Raw genomic sequence first — 16079 nt, 5'->3', positions numbered from 1 at the left:
GACCCACATGCAACTTTTTCTCCATCATAATTATGCTTTCTTTTATCTGACTGCCATAAGACTTCATGGCCTCCTCCATACCGAACATCTGAACGCATTAATGAACACCGGTTTCATTGAATTGTGCCTCTGAGTCATATTTTGTACAGACATGGTATGTCTGGTCATATCTGACCACCATAGGAAATAAATGGGTGAGACTATATTGAAGAAAAAAAAGTATGAAATGCAGAATTCAGGAGTACAAACGCACGCACACACACACACACACACACACACACACACACACACACAGACACACATGCAAGTGGTATCATTTCATGCCACTGAGGTCTCTAAAGCATAACGTCCAAAAAGAAATGCAGAACTTGCAATAATTATTAAGGAGTGAAGTTGGTTCGCAAGGTGTAACACAACATCAGCTAATAATCAGTGTTTCATTACTGCTTTATAAATAAAACAGCAGGTTGTCCAGTTTTGGATGGGAACACCAAAAACAGAAAGTTGTCTCAAACAAAACCCAAGGGGTTAAACAGCTGTCTTCCAGGTGCTGGGAGAAGGAATGCGCGTCCAGTTTTTGAAATACAATTCGGAAAGATTGTTTATTTTGTAAAACAAATTCTCGTTGTATGAGTGAACGTGTAGTCAAGGTGTGGGGCGAAGTAAGAGCTCCAGCTCCTGGTGGATGATGGGTCCTCCACCGCACTGGCTCCCTTCATTCCTCTGTCCACTCCAGCAAGATTTACGGTAGGCTGAGCGAGCGCCGCCGCCGCCCAGGGTCACAATCCCATTGCTGACACATGGCTAATTTATAGCATCTTCCCTACCGACCATTCATCTCCCGGTTCACTTTCCTCACTTAGCTGACTATCAGTTTCAGGGGGACAATAAGAAGATGTCTGTGTTATCATCAGTCTGAAGAGCCAAACCTGCCCCTTCGAGGAAAATATATATTTCTCATTTTAATTATTGCCTGTAATACAGCAAAAACCAAGCATGAGGAAGGTTGAAAAAACACAGCTGGATGAGTGAAATTTTAAATCTGTCTTTTTGGCAAAAAATTGCTAAATAGAAATGATTACATGAATCATGATGTGAATCTAAATGATTATAAATCAAAGCTTAAGTTTTACTGTTTAATACATGCACTTGAATAATAGAATTAGCAAGTTATTATTAGGTTCAAACTGGGTATTTTGTGGCAAGGGATTCTGACAAGGTATGTGTGTATTATCAACAGGATAGGGATTCATCTTTTTTCTTACGACTTCATGGAAGTCTAAGGGGTGCTGATTCTTGCCTAGGGGAGCTCAAGCCCTTGACGATGGCTCTGGGGTTAGGCAAGAGCGTGAGCTGATGTTTACAAACGAGCAGGTTAATGCCTGATCAGCTAACCGGCTGGTTTCATCCCCCTGAGGAAAAAAAAGCCAAACTCCTCTGGAACTTCCCCCCCAACACTGGAGGCCAACAGTTGCGTTGGCTCTCTTACAGCAGTTACTCCTATAGCTGGACAGAGAGTAATGGCAAATCATAATGTAATGCTATTTCTTCCCTTGGCAAGACTATGAAGTACAGTAAAAAAAAAAAAAAAAAAAAAATGATAACGACTAGTTGTGTACAGTTCTGCATTTCACAGTTATTTCTTTCAATGGCTACAGCAAGACAGATGTTTGTAGCTGGATAAAAACTGGCCTTAACCACAGCAGCTTATTAGGGTTCATGCTAATTGGACTGTTTTATTTGCATTGCTAAGGGTTACCCCGTTAGGTACAGGGCCTTCCAGCGCCCGAATGCGCCTGCAGCCAGGCCTCGGGAATGCCGGCGACGGGGCAACGCATCCCAGGCTTCGACTGTGGCCCACACAGCCCGACCACAGTTTTTATGGGATCTCCAACAAAACCACGCAAATCAATGCTGCCCTGATCAATTTATGCTGTGGTTACAATATTAACATGCTGCTCCAAATGACAAAACGCAGATAAAGCAAAGCGTACCAGACAAAATATCTGGAGACGAGAATAAATTGCTGTAATAAGCATAAACAAATAAAGAATAGATAAAGCAGTAAATCACACTCCATGCCAGCATTTTCAGATCACAGATATTCAGCAGAGAGGAATGCATTTTGTAAAGCATAAAAAAATATTATTTATCTTGCAAGCTAAGTTCTCAGTACTACTTGCATTTTTACTTTAATATATGAAGACTAATACTAGCCTTGGTTTTGGCATGCGGCCTTCTAGCCGAAACCTCTTTTGTAAAAGCTAATTTTTTCCACTAACATGCGGAAACAAGCCCTGATGGTCCACTTCTGACTCATTTAAACGGATGAAAGTGTGCCACTTCAAGAACTTGTAGATATGCTTCAAATCTGGCATGCCGCTTTCAAAATTCAGAAGCACAAAGACAACGCCATACGGTACCGAAGCCATTGCTCATCATGTCATGGTGATGCTCTACTAAATAACGCCTCCTTGCAGACCAACCGTCTGTAGTGTTTTCACTGACCTCCCCCCTGGTGGAATGAGCTGTTCTCCAGTTTCCATCCTCACCCCCTGATCACGCATACGTGGTCCGCAAGCTATTTCGTGGTGGTGGTTCCCAACAAACCTGCTGGCTTTTAGATCGTTTGCTAGGCTCTTCCTTCAGCTGGCAGCCAGCACGCCCCCTCCCCACCTTTCCTCGCCCCCAAGGCTGCGTGGGAGCTGTACGTCAGGATGGTATGTCAGCACCGCGCCTAGCGTATGCACACGCGCAGTCAGAGAATGAGTCGCGCGCATAAAGCGGACCTATCCCGCCCCACGCTTCGCCCCTCCGCACCCCCGCTGGCTCTGGTAGAGCGCTGGATGCCGTGAGAACATTTCTCATGCCTTTCACCAGTCGTGCCTTGGAGCGCTTTCTCCAGCCTTCGCTCACGAGGTCAGACTTGCTACCATCGCTCAGGCCTGTCTGCTGGGGCAGTACCAGCTGCAGGTAACACAGTGCAGGTCAAACAAGTGCACGACTGAGGGGATGAATATTTAATACAAAAGTATGTTGGGAAATTTAAGGCAAAAACTGATAATGGAACAACTGTGCCTAACAGGTTGCAGATGGTCCTCGAGATGCAACATACGCGACTTACAGCCACGCCAACTCATGACAGCCGTCCCACTGGTCTTATTTTATTACTTTCAAGTCCCAGCATTTGGTTGCAATGTCTACTGACGATCGCTCCACGACCACCTCTGTACAATACCACAGGCTGGCCGCATTACAACAAGGTACCAAATCCTTCTCATTCGCTTCCCTTCAAGATGCTTCAGCAAGCGAAAAAGGCGAGTATTCATCATTCATTCATTCATGAATACTGTACAGTATTAATTACAGTATTCATAACTACCTGTACTGTATTTCATTGCAAAGTTAATGCACTATATTTATATTCTTATTTTATATGAGTGTTATTTTAGCATGAATAATGTGCAAAATTAGTGAAAACGCATAACAGAATCTCATTGCACAACGTAGCATTCACGCATATTAATTGTTTAAAAATCCTTATGGTTCATACAATACCGTGTAAAGGGATTTTTCTAACAATTGTTCACTTATGTGGGCTCGTCAGAACAGAATCCCACAGTACGTGAAGGACCACCTGTATTATCTCATTTTCTCTGCTTATTGCTGTATATGTGGAGGTCCAGAGCACTGCCACAGGCCTTGAGTGCTGGCCCTGCAGTCACGTGAAATAATTAATTGCTGTTGTGGTAACCATGAAACAGTTGAGCCACGAAAAACTCGTGCCACGTGCAGCCACGTGCCACAAAACGTGCATCAAACGATGATCAGCATGCGCTTTACCACTACGGTAAATGCAGAAGAATGAGTGACAAGCTCCCTTTAACAATGACATCTTTATTACATCTTTTTATTAGTCCTTGGCCACCGAGCTGGTGTTCGGAACCAACGTAAATCACATCCGTTAAAGAACTCGGCAAAATCAGCTTTACCCCCTTCTCAAACTAATACGGTATTTTCTCTCTTTTTTACTGCAAAGGCTCGGGAAGCCACTGCACTCCTGAGTCAATGCACTGCAGAAGAACAAAACTGCAGTAATGAGCACTGGATCCATAATTCTGACAAGCCTCTACCATCCTGGAATTCAGGAGCAGCAGAAGTCAGAAACTCCACCAATTTCACAAACTCCCGCCTAAAAATATATATTAATATTCACGGAATAAAATGGATGCAAATATGGAGTTGCCAACATTTCAGTAACACAATCCTTCCTTTGAATCTAAGTGCTTTGGGTTCTGTAATATTCTATAACCCAGCTATTAAGTTACATCTTCCTGGAAAGGCAACGTCGTTCCACACAGCATGTCCAAGCTTGACCAACCCCATCTGAGTAGTGGGCAGTGCAGAGAGAAAGCATTAGCCTTGCGGTTCTCTCACTGTTAACCCCTTAGAGTCCCCGGTGTCCGCAGCGCGCAGCCACTAGTCGGCCGCTTCAGCCTTGGACTGAACTGCGACGCAAATCAGATACTTGCACAACGTTATGCAGTTGTTTACAAGTGATTTTCCAAGTCTTAACAAGAACATTGCAATTTCCCACAGGTACATGCCATGACCTTACATGCCTTATTGTACTACATCCAAGCATATTAAAGTACAAATAATTTTATTATGGTTGTCACGAGGCCTTTAGAATTGGAAAGTATCCTCTCCAGCCGTGAAATGATCAACAATCATGATTAATAGGCCGTATATTTTATGTTGCAAGTATAAATTAGGTGTCCGCTGCAACCCTTTAACCAAACTGTTTATTGTAATTTCAAAACGGAAACTTCATGCAGTCCATTATGGTGTGCGAGCACATGTTCTCATTAATGATGCCCAGCTGGCTCTTAGAGAGCTCAATGGACTCTGGATATTACCTCTTTAATAACAGACTGTGTCTTTTACTGTAAAGGGCCAGCTTGGCTCAGCTGGAAGACTAGAAAAAAGGAGGGAGAGAGAGACAGACATAGAGGATGGGAAGCAGGGGTAGATAAGTAGCAGGAAGAGGGGGGAAACGAGGAGGGAAACGAGGAGGGAAACGAGGGAGGGCGGGAGGGAGACAGAAAGTACAAGAAGGAGAAGCGTGAGCAAGAAGTGGCAACAAAAAGCATCTGGGCTGTGAGGTTGTTGCTTGTTTTCGTTGAACTTTCTATTACGGTCATTTGATGATCTTGTTACGTTATTTTGACCCCTCTTTTCTGACATCTCTTTTATGACTGGACTGCCTAATCTATGTTATTCCTTTAATAGGAGTTTTTGGTTTTCTTCACCCTCCTTGACCTTCACCTTTTGCGACCTTCTTCCTGCGTAACCCCGTATGACCTTCACCTTCTGTGTCATGTTCACCCCACATAACATGACAGAAATCATTTGCAACAGTAAATATTAACCTTTGCTTATTATTTTTCTGCTTATCTAGAGTGACTCATAGTTTAACCCCCCTGTGCCACTGGATGTGTTTTCTGAAAGTGCTGCGTTCTCCATCTTTCACATCTAAACTACAGTTGCTGGGGTCTGACAATTACATTTACATTTATTCATTTAGCAGACACTTTTCTCCAAAGCGATGCACACACACACACACACACACACACACACACACACACACACACACACACACACTGTCTGAAACCGCTTGTCCCGAAGACGTACACACACACACACACATTTTCAGAACCGCTTGTCCCATATGGGGTCACGGGGAACCGGAGCCTACCCGGTAACACAGGGCGTAAGGCCGAAAGGGGAGGGGGACACACCCAGGACGGGACGCCAGTCCGCCACAAGGCACCCTAAGCGGGACTCGAACCCCAGACCCCCGAAGACGTACATCTCATAGAAAATACAGTTTGTATGTTTAAGCTGTTGAAAATAGTTTGTATGTTTGTTTGAACATTTGCAATGTTCTGATCTATCTAGCAATAGTTTATTCCCATAATCGGTGTGCGCCTTCCATAGCGGCGACGGGAAACTCTCGGCTGCAACCGAACCCTTTGGACGCTTAAAATTTCACATCCGATTTTCATTTTTTCCAGTCAACTTGTTGCTGTTCAATGACAGACAAACTTCAATATAAAACCTCCCAGATTTTAATTTAAACCCCAAAACTTCCCCAAGCTGAGAGTTGAGCCATGACAGAGGTAGAGTCATCTGTCTCACAGAATTATCCATCTTATTTTAAAACACAGACAGACAGACAGACACACACACACATTTTCTGAACCGCTTGTCCCATACAGGGTCACGGGCAACTGGAGCCTACCTGGCAACTTAGCGCGTAAGGCCGGAGGGGGAGGGGACACACCCAGAACGGGACACCAGTCCATCACAAGGCACCCCAAGCGGGACTTGAACCCCAGACCCACTGGAGAGCAGGACCTGGTCCAACCCACTGCGCCACTGCGCCACTGCGCCCCCCTTAAAACGCAGACATTTCCTGGAAAAGATCGATCCAGAAGGCAGCAAGGAAGGGAAGCAAATTCGCAAGCAAAACACGCCTTGTGTGACACGACAAAAGGCCGCCGAAGTAATTGAACGTAACAGTCGGCCGTTCCGAAAAACCAGTGATTGTTTGCAGAGTTATTGGATTAAACACACAAGCAAACCGCATTTTGAGAGCAACAAAGCAATTCCGTGAAAAGGCTATTTATCCAAGTCTGCTTTAAATCCTGCTTCCCAGGGAGCAGCTCCGCCGCGTGTGAATTTAAATGATGGCAGCAGCTCGGCGTCTCCGCTGTCTTGCATATCCGCAGTCTGCAAACATGAACTCGACGTGGACACGACAGGGCAAAGAAGACAAGGACCAGGCCTCCGGGTCCTCCGCAGAACTCCAATCAACCTCGCCAGAAGTGTCCTTTTTCCAAGGCTGCTTATTTTCCCCATTTGCATTTTCAGATGGTCATTTTGTAACTCTGGTACAGCCGGCAATGCATGGCACGCAGCTAACCAAACACGGAACACAGCGTGGACCACGCCATGTGCCAGGAGCAGAATATTCCGAACTGCTCCGAGAAAACGTCCATTCAATGTTTGCATAGCGCTTAGTTACTTTGATATTCACAGCACAACCTATAGGAAGGCAGCCAAATCCGGACTGTATGCAAATGAGGTTTTGTATGTGGTTTAATATGTGCCGCTCCTGTTATTCTTCATAGATGGCACTGGTTCTACTAGACATGGAAGGAACATCCAGTTGTTTGAAAGGCATTATTAAGGCCCTTCTTGTGGAGCTAAGTTTGTGCAACCCTAAGTCCAACTCCAAGTGCAGAGTTCCTTGCATATATTTACTTACTTAATTGATACGTTTATTCAAAGTGATTTAGAATTATTTACCCATTTACAGAGCTGGGCAATTTTTAGTGGATCAACTACCTTAATTGTCAAGTACCTTACTCGAGAGTACTGCAGTTGGGTGTGGGATTTAAACCTGCAACCACTGAGCCCAACGGCAGTAGCTCTATCCATTGCGCTACCTGCTACCACCAGGCTATGCTTAGCTACGCAGGTCAGCAGGAAACTGGCTGGCAGACTCACCTACTCGGAGCTCCTGGCCAAAGACAGTCTTCTCGCCCAAGGCTGAGCAGTTCCAGCGACCGTAGCGAAACTGGTACTGACATTCATTGATCCCCAGCTGCGCACCCTCACCGATGATGATGATGGCGTCAGGGCGGCTCTGGCAGATGGCGCGCTGCCGGGGGGCCAAGCCTGGGATCTTGTTGCAGATGATGTTGGCACCCAAGGCCACCACAGAGGACAGGGCCCTAGGGAGAACCAAGGGAGATCACCAACTGGAATTAGATCTACCATCATTCCCATCACTAAAATAGCTGCAAACGCTGGGATCTCTACCATGTCACTTCTACTGATGCTCTCAAATCCATTTATGTGCCTTTTCAGATTATACACACATAAGCACGTTCTACAGGAAACGTACCGCAGTGCATGAAATTTAGCAGTTTACTAACATGAGGACGCAAGGGAGTAGAAAACCAGGTTGCACCATATCTTCAAACTGGAATGGTCATCTTCCACTGTTTCTATAGAATTTCTTTTATTTGGAAAAGACACCAACGCTCAGTGGAGAACTACCAAGATGTCTGCAACCCACTTTAGAGAATAACTCAGAAAACACATGTGAAAACACATGGGCCATACGAAAAGGAAAAGATATTTTATTTATTTACATGAGCAATACCTCTCCATGTTGGCTTGGCAAGTGACACTGCGAAACGGCCTGAGGTTTTTGCTCTAACAGTTAGGTAACGCTGCCGGAATTATTTCCATGCACAGCTGGAGCTGCGCCGAGTGCACTTTTTTCTCATTTGTAATTGTGCTTCTCAAATTCAGACGTGGTTCATTTCTCGACCAAAACCTTACACAAAAATGTTATCCTTTGTAATTTAAGATTTATGTGTTTATAGTGCACGTGTGGCATAACAACCTCCCCATAAATAACACTGCATCGTCAGACCTCTCTGGCTCTCTCTTCTTAATAGAGTCCGATCTGGCTTCAGAACTGCCTGCATGTTCTGAAGGTGGTCCATCACCACCTTTTGGGGTTCATTTGCAACAACCAGGCACTTGACCACTGACCAGTTACAGCCAGAAATGTGATCCATTGGGCAGAAATCGTGGTCTTGGTGGCCCTGGTGAGTACATCTCTTACTGATGTCATCTATGAACCATGCTTTTCTTTTCACTCACGGATAAAAGGAAGCATTCTTCCCTTTCTGTGAAATGCAGCCCATAGCTGTTAGGTAAAGAAAAGGAGCATTAAATTAGCCCTACTGATGCACTTGGACTGCAGTCTGAGTTCTAATTCAAATAGAGGGGCAGCAAATTGTGCATTAGTTAGAGATGTCACCTGGCAATTGAGAGCTCCACGTTCGAACCCCGCTGCCTGCTATTGTACCCTTAAGAAAGGTACTGACCCTAAATTGCTCCAATAAAGAAAAAACTCTGCCTTATATATATGGGTAAATAATTGCAAGTGGCTTAGTACAGATCGTTCCTTCTAAGTTGTAGTGGAGAAAGGTGTCAGCGAAATTAACAAATAACAAGCAATATTATTAAAGACATATATTAATTTCACACAGAAAAAAAAAAAATTGACTATATTGAAGAATCATGTGTCTGCATCCAAATATCTCCTCCTCTTGGTGTGATGCACGTTTTGTATTGTTCGCAGAGATGTACGTCGCTTTGGAGAAAAGTGTCTGCTCAACGAATAAATGTAATTAAATTCACATCAATGAATAACGTTACTAGGTACCATGCCAACACAACCATGGCATCCTGTCCATTAGAATTATGTTGCTTTTGTTGTGTCTGTCAGCCAACTTTGACATATTTATATCAGTGAGGTTTATTAATTTAACACCTCTCTCCCACACGTCCAACACACACACACAGACTCACACACACACAAACACACCACCACCACCAAACATTCTAGAAACATCTGTCTCTGAAACAAGTGTAGCTATGAGGGAGACGACACAGTGAACGCTGACAGACATGTGTTTATGTTTCTGAAGGTTCATCTCCAAAGATGAATGACTCCTTGCCGTTATACGTTTAGCTGTGTGTCATTGCGGTTTATTTCCTTACATCACAGCTGCATGCACAACTCCTTTGAGATCTCACACTGATACAATCCAGTTTCCACAGTAGCTAACTAAAGTACATAAAGGTAAATGATTTTCTTGAAACGCATAAACAAAGTGTTCTGCACTCTTCTCTCTCCTCTTCTGCACTCGTGTGATCAACATCGGTGCGTATAGTGGAAAGAAACAAACTAACTTTACTTAAGAATCACACGTCTGCAACTGTCTCTCTATCTCCTGATGTAATGCACACATTGTATTTTCTGAGATGTACGTCGCTTTGGAGAAAAGTGTCTGTTAAATTAATAAATGTAAATGTAAATGTAAGTGTTCCTACTAGAACCACTCGCCACTATCTTTCTTACTTTATTTAGCAGACGCTTTTCTCCAAAGCGACTGTAGTGTTATCAGCCCACACACCTTATTGACCAAGGTGACTTACACTGCGAGATACACTACTTACACTGGGTCACTCATCCATACATCAGTGGAACACTCTCTCTCTGTGACACTCACACACTATGGGTGAACCTGAACAGCATGTCTTTGGACTGTGGTAGGAAACCAGAGCACCCGGAAGAAACCGACGCAGACACGAGTAGAACATGCAAACTCCACACAGACTGAGCAGGGATCAAATCCACGTCCTCTCGTACCACCCAGGCGATGTGAGACAGCAGTGCTACTCGCTGTGTCACCGCACCACCCAGAACTTATATCTTTATGGGGGAAAAATTTATTTTAATTATTATATCACCCTGCTGCTTATCACATTTTTTGCAGTATAATACAGTGAGTCTTGTTTTATGGAAAACAAAAAATGCATTTAAACTTTTTTCACATTATGGTATCTGTCTCTCTTCTGTACTTCATCCTATTTTCATTTTCACAGAAACTCGAGGACTAACAGTACCTGTCTTGCTAGAGGTCAAGGCAGGACAACTCCTCTCTAATAGCAGTCAATCTAGATGAGTGAATGGGCACCCGCTGTCAGTAAAACACACCGGGCCAAACTGGCCTGAGTCCTTCCTGAAAGGATGGGGAGGTCAACATTACTTATACAAGGTCATCACTAGGGAATAACTTACACCACTGCTGCTCGGGACACCTTCAGCTTTTGCAGTATTTTTACAATGTCTAATGTTCAACCCAGGCATTGTATCACAGGACACAGAATAGCTGCACTATTTATCAGGAAAGAAAATGGGATGGACTACAGTGAAAGCAAAATGTGCTAAGATAACAGGTATCAACAGTGCTTTGGAAAGTGAATTTAAAATGCAGTTTTCTTCTCTGTTTTACAAAACCATAACTGTTATTTTGTGTAATTGTGTATTTGGAAGGAGACCAAAGGAAATGATTGCAAAGTTAAAACAGTGCTAAATGCAATGTCGCACTAAAGCAAAATCAGCAGGATGTCGATAACACACAGAACTCAACCAATGGCCCTGGGAAGAATTAAAAATCGTAGAATGTAGTCCCTCAAAAATATAAAAAGCAAGACCCAGTAAACAAGCAGTTAAAACCGCTGCAGTGCAGAATGTTCATTTTCGGAGGGCGTGCAAGCAGTGTAGTGGTTGGGGCTATAGCCTTGGAATCTGAAGGTTTTGGGCTCAAATCCCACTTCTGTTCTAATACTCTTGATCAATGTGAATTGATAAAGTTAGAATACCCTATTATACAAACAGGTAAATCATTGTGAAGTTGATTGTCCATGTTATACGTAGCTTTGGACAATATCTCAGCCAAACTAAAGTGAATAATAATAATAGAGCAGTAAAAAAAGGTCTGCGGCAACCCGTCTAGCCTCTGCGGTGAAATTCTGTTGGGCCTTTGAGCTGATTGATTGACATGATCAAATCGTGAAGATGAGAAACTGGGCGGGGAGGATTGTGCACTGGCACCACTAAGGGGATCCCAGAGGAGCAGATCTGCTGCTGTGTGACCCACAGTAGTTAACACATCGCTGATCTACTGCGCTGAGCTTGTTTTCCTTTCATTAAACTTCAACCATGAATGTCACCAACCACCAGGTACTGTGGTTTTGCTGAATCCACCACTGGCAACAGGATGCCTAAAACCCCGCATCAAGTCAAACCCTGAAGCGAAGTACATCTGCACAAGTGAAGTATATGTATATTGCAGAAAACTGGGGCACTTTAGTAAACTGATTTTGCTCTAAAACATTAAAATTGCATACAGTATTAACCACTATGAGCACGTGCTCCGGGCTGGCTGGGTATACTATGTATTACTGTATATACAGGTACTTTAGTTCAGTAGCTTTTACTAACTAAGGATCAAAGTTTATAAAAAACGGCTGTACTCGTGGTTTTCGGCGAGATCCGGACCCAAAGGATGCGGCTTTAATCTTGTGATTGATCCTCCAATTGAGAAGGGCAGCATCGGCTCACAGGTGAGCGTTTCAGCTGTGCGCGCGAGCTTCTCGGGAGCGCGCTCGAAACGCGAGCCGAAATAGCTGCGGCGGCGCACGCGAAAGACAAACTCGGGTCCCCGCGTTCCGCCGCGTCCTTCTGCGTCACGCGACCTGCACGCCACCGGCGCGCGGAGAGCAAGAACCTCGCTCCTTCCCGTTCCACGCACGGATGAACGGCGCGTTTCCCCGAAGTGTACCGATTCAGTGGAATGTGACTGACAGGTCTGATGATGAAAAGAAAGACCGGTGTGTAATTCGTAAAGTTTAAACCAAAGCTAAACACGGTGGGGGGCCACGTTCACGGTCAGCGTCACCGGCCACCACGAACCGCATCCATTCACCATTCGGAGCGAACTGCGAAGTTCGGGCTCGCGGCGCACGGACAAAGCGCGAGGAGCCGACGCCGTAGCCTAATAATTTCAAAGGAGAACATAAAACACGTTGGCGCGAAAAAAAGAGCGGTTTATTCCAGTGAGGCCGTGACGGCGTTACGGTAACGGTTACGATGCGATGTGTGCCAGTTCATAACAGCAGATCTTGCAGACGTGATTTTCAACGAAGTCCTCCAAACATCAGATGAGGGCTGCTGATGCCGTCCGGACAGGTAACTGAGCGGTGAGCGCGGAGACGCCCTCCTCTCACTCCGTCACTATGAATATTTACAGTATACACTACAGATATATATATTCAGAATCATACCACCAGAGTAACTCCCATTTAAGCCTTGACCCGAGCTGAGAAACAAAGTGTGCTTTATCCAACCCAAATCAGAGTTTCAGTCGTTTCATAACCGCCAGACATGCATAAAATTATGGTTTTCCGTATTATATTTCTTAATGAATTTCCGCGTCGGCCAAGAGCAGCAATGATAGTCCATTACTGTCACATTAATTTATTATTATAAAGTAACATAAATACCGAATAATGGTGACCTTTTTAAAACCAAAACGCGGAAACGTGCTTCGCATTCGCCGCGAATGAAAAGTGCTTCCAAAAGAACAAATTGTCACCACAAATATTTCCAAAGCAGTCGAGGGAGGCATTACATTTTTCCGGCGCCGCTGCACGTGACATGTACTTGCTGTCCACGCGCAGGTAAAGTCGCCGCGCTGGTGGCGGTTTTTTTTAATGCCGCGTCGCGCACGCGCTTCTCGTGAATCGGTAGCTATTAACGCTGTCGTCGCCCTACTGTTCTGCCCAGGTGCGAGCGCGGGCTTCCCCGGAGGCACACGTGCCGGAGGAGGTGCGGGCGTGTCGCGCGCGTCGCGTGCACTCACAGGTAGCTGCCGCTCGTGAGGATGAGGAAGATCTGCGGGTAGTACACGGACAGCAGCACGCTGCGCCACGACAAGATGATCATGGTGGCATCCAGCAAACGGGCCGCGTCCCGCTCGCTCTCCTTCGCTCGGGGATCCCTCGCTCGCGCCGCGCTTCACCAGTCCCCTCGCGCCTCGGCGCAGATGTGGAGGTGCGCGCGCCGCGCCGCGCCTCTCATGTCTCGGCGCCGGAGGCTCGTGCGGAGTGCGGCTCTGCAGCCCGAGTGCTGATGCTGCTACCGATGACGATGCCGAGGAGGAGGCTGAGAATGAGGATGAGGATGATGGTTTCGAGGATTTCGGGCGACGGAGAAGCGCCTTTCCTGCGCTCTTATAAGAGAGGAGGCTGCCATTGGGCAGAGAGCAGCTGCAATCCGCCCACTCGGGGAGCACGCGGCACGACGGCACACTGCCACGGCCACATCCACGCGCGCGACCGCCACTGCTCGCTCACGTGATGGAGCCACGCGTTAACAGGTCCACGGGGAAAGTGTCCACGGGCACGGCGATGATCGCCAGGGGACGGAGAGGACTTTTTTGTGATCACGCACAACAAATTGAGCGTGTGTGACACTCACTGTGTGTGGGAACACGGGATGTCTCACGTGAATATATGGTCATTTTCGAGAAGCTGGAGTGGGATGCTGTGGGGAGCACTGAAAACACACTCCTAACTCCCACAGAAGGGGACGGTGGCACACGGGGACAGGAAAGGGCAGAGACACTGCGCGCAGCCCCTCTAGTGCCACTGTGGCCCGACACCACACGCACACACACCAAAGTGTGTGACACCTCACCTTACGCCCTTTCCCCCTTGGCTGAGACGCGCTGTCCCAGAACACACGTGTCACACCCCATCCCGCGGAAACAGCACTGGCTTCACGCGCTAATGCGAGATTTGGTGGGGAAAATGTAAACGTGCAAAAAAGCGCGAAAACTAAGTCCAGCTTGTTTAAATGGATACAAGAATATTTCGGTGGTGAAATGTAAATAATATAATCTGCGCACTTATGTTATCACCTTAACACCTGGCAGCCGAGCAGCGCGCGTTCATCATGGGGAGACGTGCAATTTAAGAACAATGAATAAAGAGTGGGAAAAATTATCATTTACATTCCCACACAATATATTGCATTACGAAGAATGGGCGGCCCTGTTGCGTAACTTTACGAATAAAAATTTTACTGTACCTTATATAAGAAAAAAAACACGAAACTGTACATTTTGTACTAGTAAACAAAAAAAAAAATGACTAAGATTTTCGTTTGCACTTAGTACTTAAATAATATTGATTTTCTCCGGCGGTGAAACTGTCATTCGAGGGAGGAATCGGGGGAAGTGGTACCGGGCCACACAGGTGCAGCTTTGTGGTTAAGGAATGTGGAAATACCACTCGGGCTCAGACTGTGCATGAGGGATCTGGGGAGGGTAAACAAAGCATAAAGCAGCGAAGTTCGATGAGAAAAGGGGGACTTGGAAGGGTAATGAGATGTTTTATTTTCTTTGCAAAAGTGCGGGCAAACAGCCAGCTCGCGCCAGGCCCCTCAGTAGGACGGGGTGGTTGGGGGGGAATCATAATAATAAACACGAAACGCGCGCGAGCTGCACATATGATATCATGGTCACAGGTACCAACACCTGCCTGCTTCATAATATTTGTTACCTGGGAACATCTCTAGTTATTATTATTTTTATTATTAGTCGCAGTATTTCCTTTTTTTTTAGGTGACCGATTGCTCCAGGCTGACTTACCATGGTAAATTAGGCAGCTTGTAACGCTTTAGCCATGTGTGCAGCTGGATATTATCAGTGCACGCCTAAATACCTTGTTAAATACTTTGATAAAGGGTATCAGCAGTGTATTCAGGGTGAACACCTCGATAAGCGGTACTACAGCAGGAGTGGGATTCGACCGTGGAGCCTTATGGTTACGACCTGAGCTTTAAACCCAACGCCACACGTTGCCCCTATTAGTCGGCGACACGCGGCGATATTTCACAGCGCACGGGGTCGAAATGTCACGCCGCCTCGCGCCGCTGTTCCGCACTCACCCGAGCCGTAAGTAGATGACGCCGAAACAGAGCAGCAGGTAGAGAATCCACCGTCGAAGGGACGTGTGCATGATCGCAGGAGCCGCGGGTCCGAGCCATCCACGGCGCAGGCGAGGTCACGCGTGGGCGCGCGTTCCACGCTGCGCGCGTCCTCGCGGTGCGCGCAACCTGCGCGGCTCCTTCGGCTCCATGAGGCGAGCGAGGGCCGCGGGTCCGATCCGCAGCGGAGGGCAGGGCGCCGAGGCGAGACGGAATCCTTTGTTTACAAGACAAGTGCGGCGCTTTTACCTCGTTTTACTAAGTGTCGAGTCCCAGCCAGGTGAGACAGAAGCGCGCGCCCTTCCCACGGAGGACGTGTTCTCGAGCGTCTCCCACACCACGTGCGCCGCTCGACGACACCTTAAATTCTTTTCATGTAGCTGCAGGTATTCTAATACAGGTAGAAAAAAAAAAAAAAAAAAAATCCACGCCTCCTTCTGGAGCCACCTTGACGGCTCGCGGGTGGGTTTACACCGCAGCGCGAGCAGAATCTCCGTCGTTTCAGTGACTCCCAGGAATTTCACCATCTTCTCTATTTCTCTAGTTTATTTTTAAACAAATACACCCCATGATGTGCACTGGGACTGAA

At 46.2% G+C, this 16079-nt stretch overlaps 1 protein-coding gene across 3 annotated transcripts in view; it reads right to left on the bottom strand.

Moving 5' to 3' along the window:
• LOC108935883 (protein Wnt-7b) overlaps positions 1-15842 on the bottom strand; it is a 30377-nt gene extending 14535 nt beyond the window's left edge. Inside the window, exons 1-2 of one of the 3 annotated variants that reach the window (XM_029252520.1) lie at positions 15452-15842; positions 7576-7802 (exon numbers count right to left, since the gene is read on the bottom strand). In XM_029252520.1, the coding sequence (XP_029108353.1) occupies positions 7576-7802; positions 15452-15522 (298 nt within the window). In that variant the 5' untranslated portion in view covers positions 15523-15842. Of the gene's footprint in view, positions 1-7575; positions 7803-13130; positions 13139-13361; positions 13799-15451 lie in introns of those variants that run through there. The other 2 variants (XM_018754848.1, XM_018754849.1) reach the window with 2 other exon arrangements.
• Positions 15843-16079: the final 237 nt, after the last annotated feature.

The sequence above is a fragment of the Scleropages formosus genome, chromosome 5 (assembly GCF_900964775.1).
Source record: "Scleropages formosus chromosome 5, fSclFor1.1, whole genome shotgun sequence".
In the NCBI taxonomy this organism is placed as follows: domain Eukaryota; kingdom Metazoa; phylum Chordata; class Actinopteri; order Osteoglossiformes; family Osteoglossidae; genus Scleropages; species Scleropages formosus.
The sequence above is the reverse complement of the archived record's forward strand: the minus strand, read 5'-3'. Positions and strand labels throughout refer to the sequence as shown.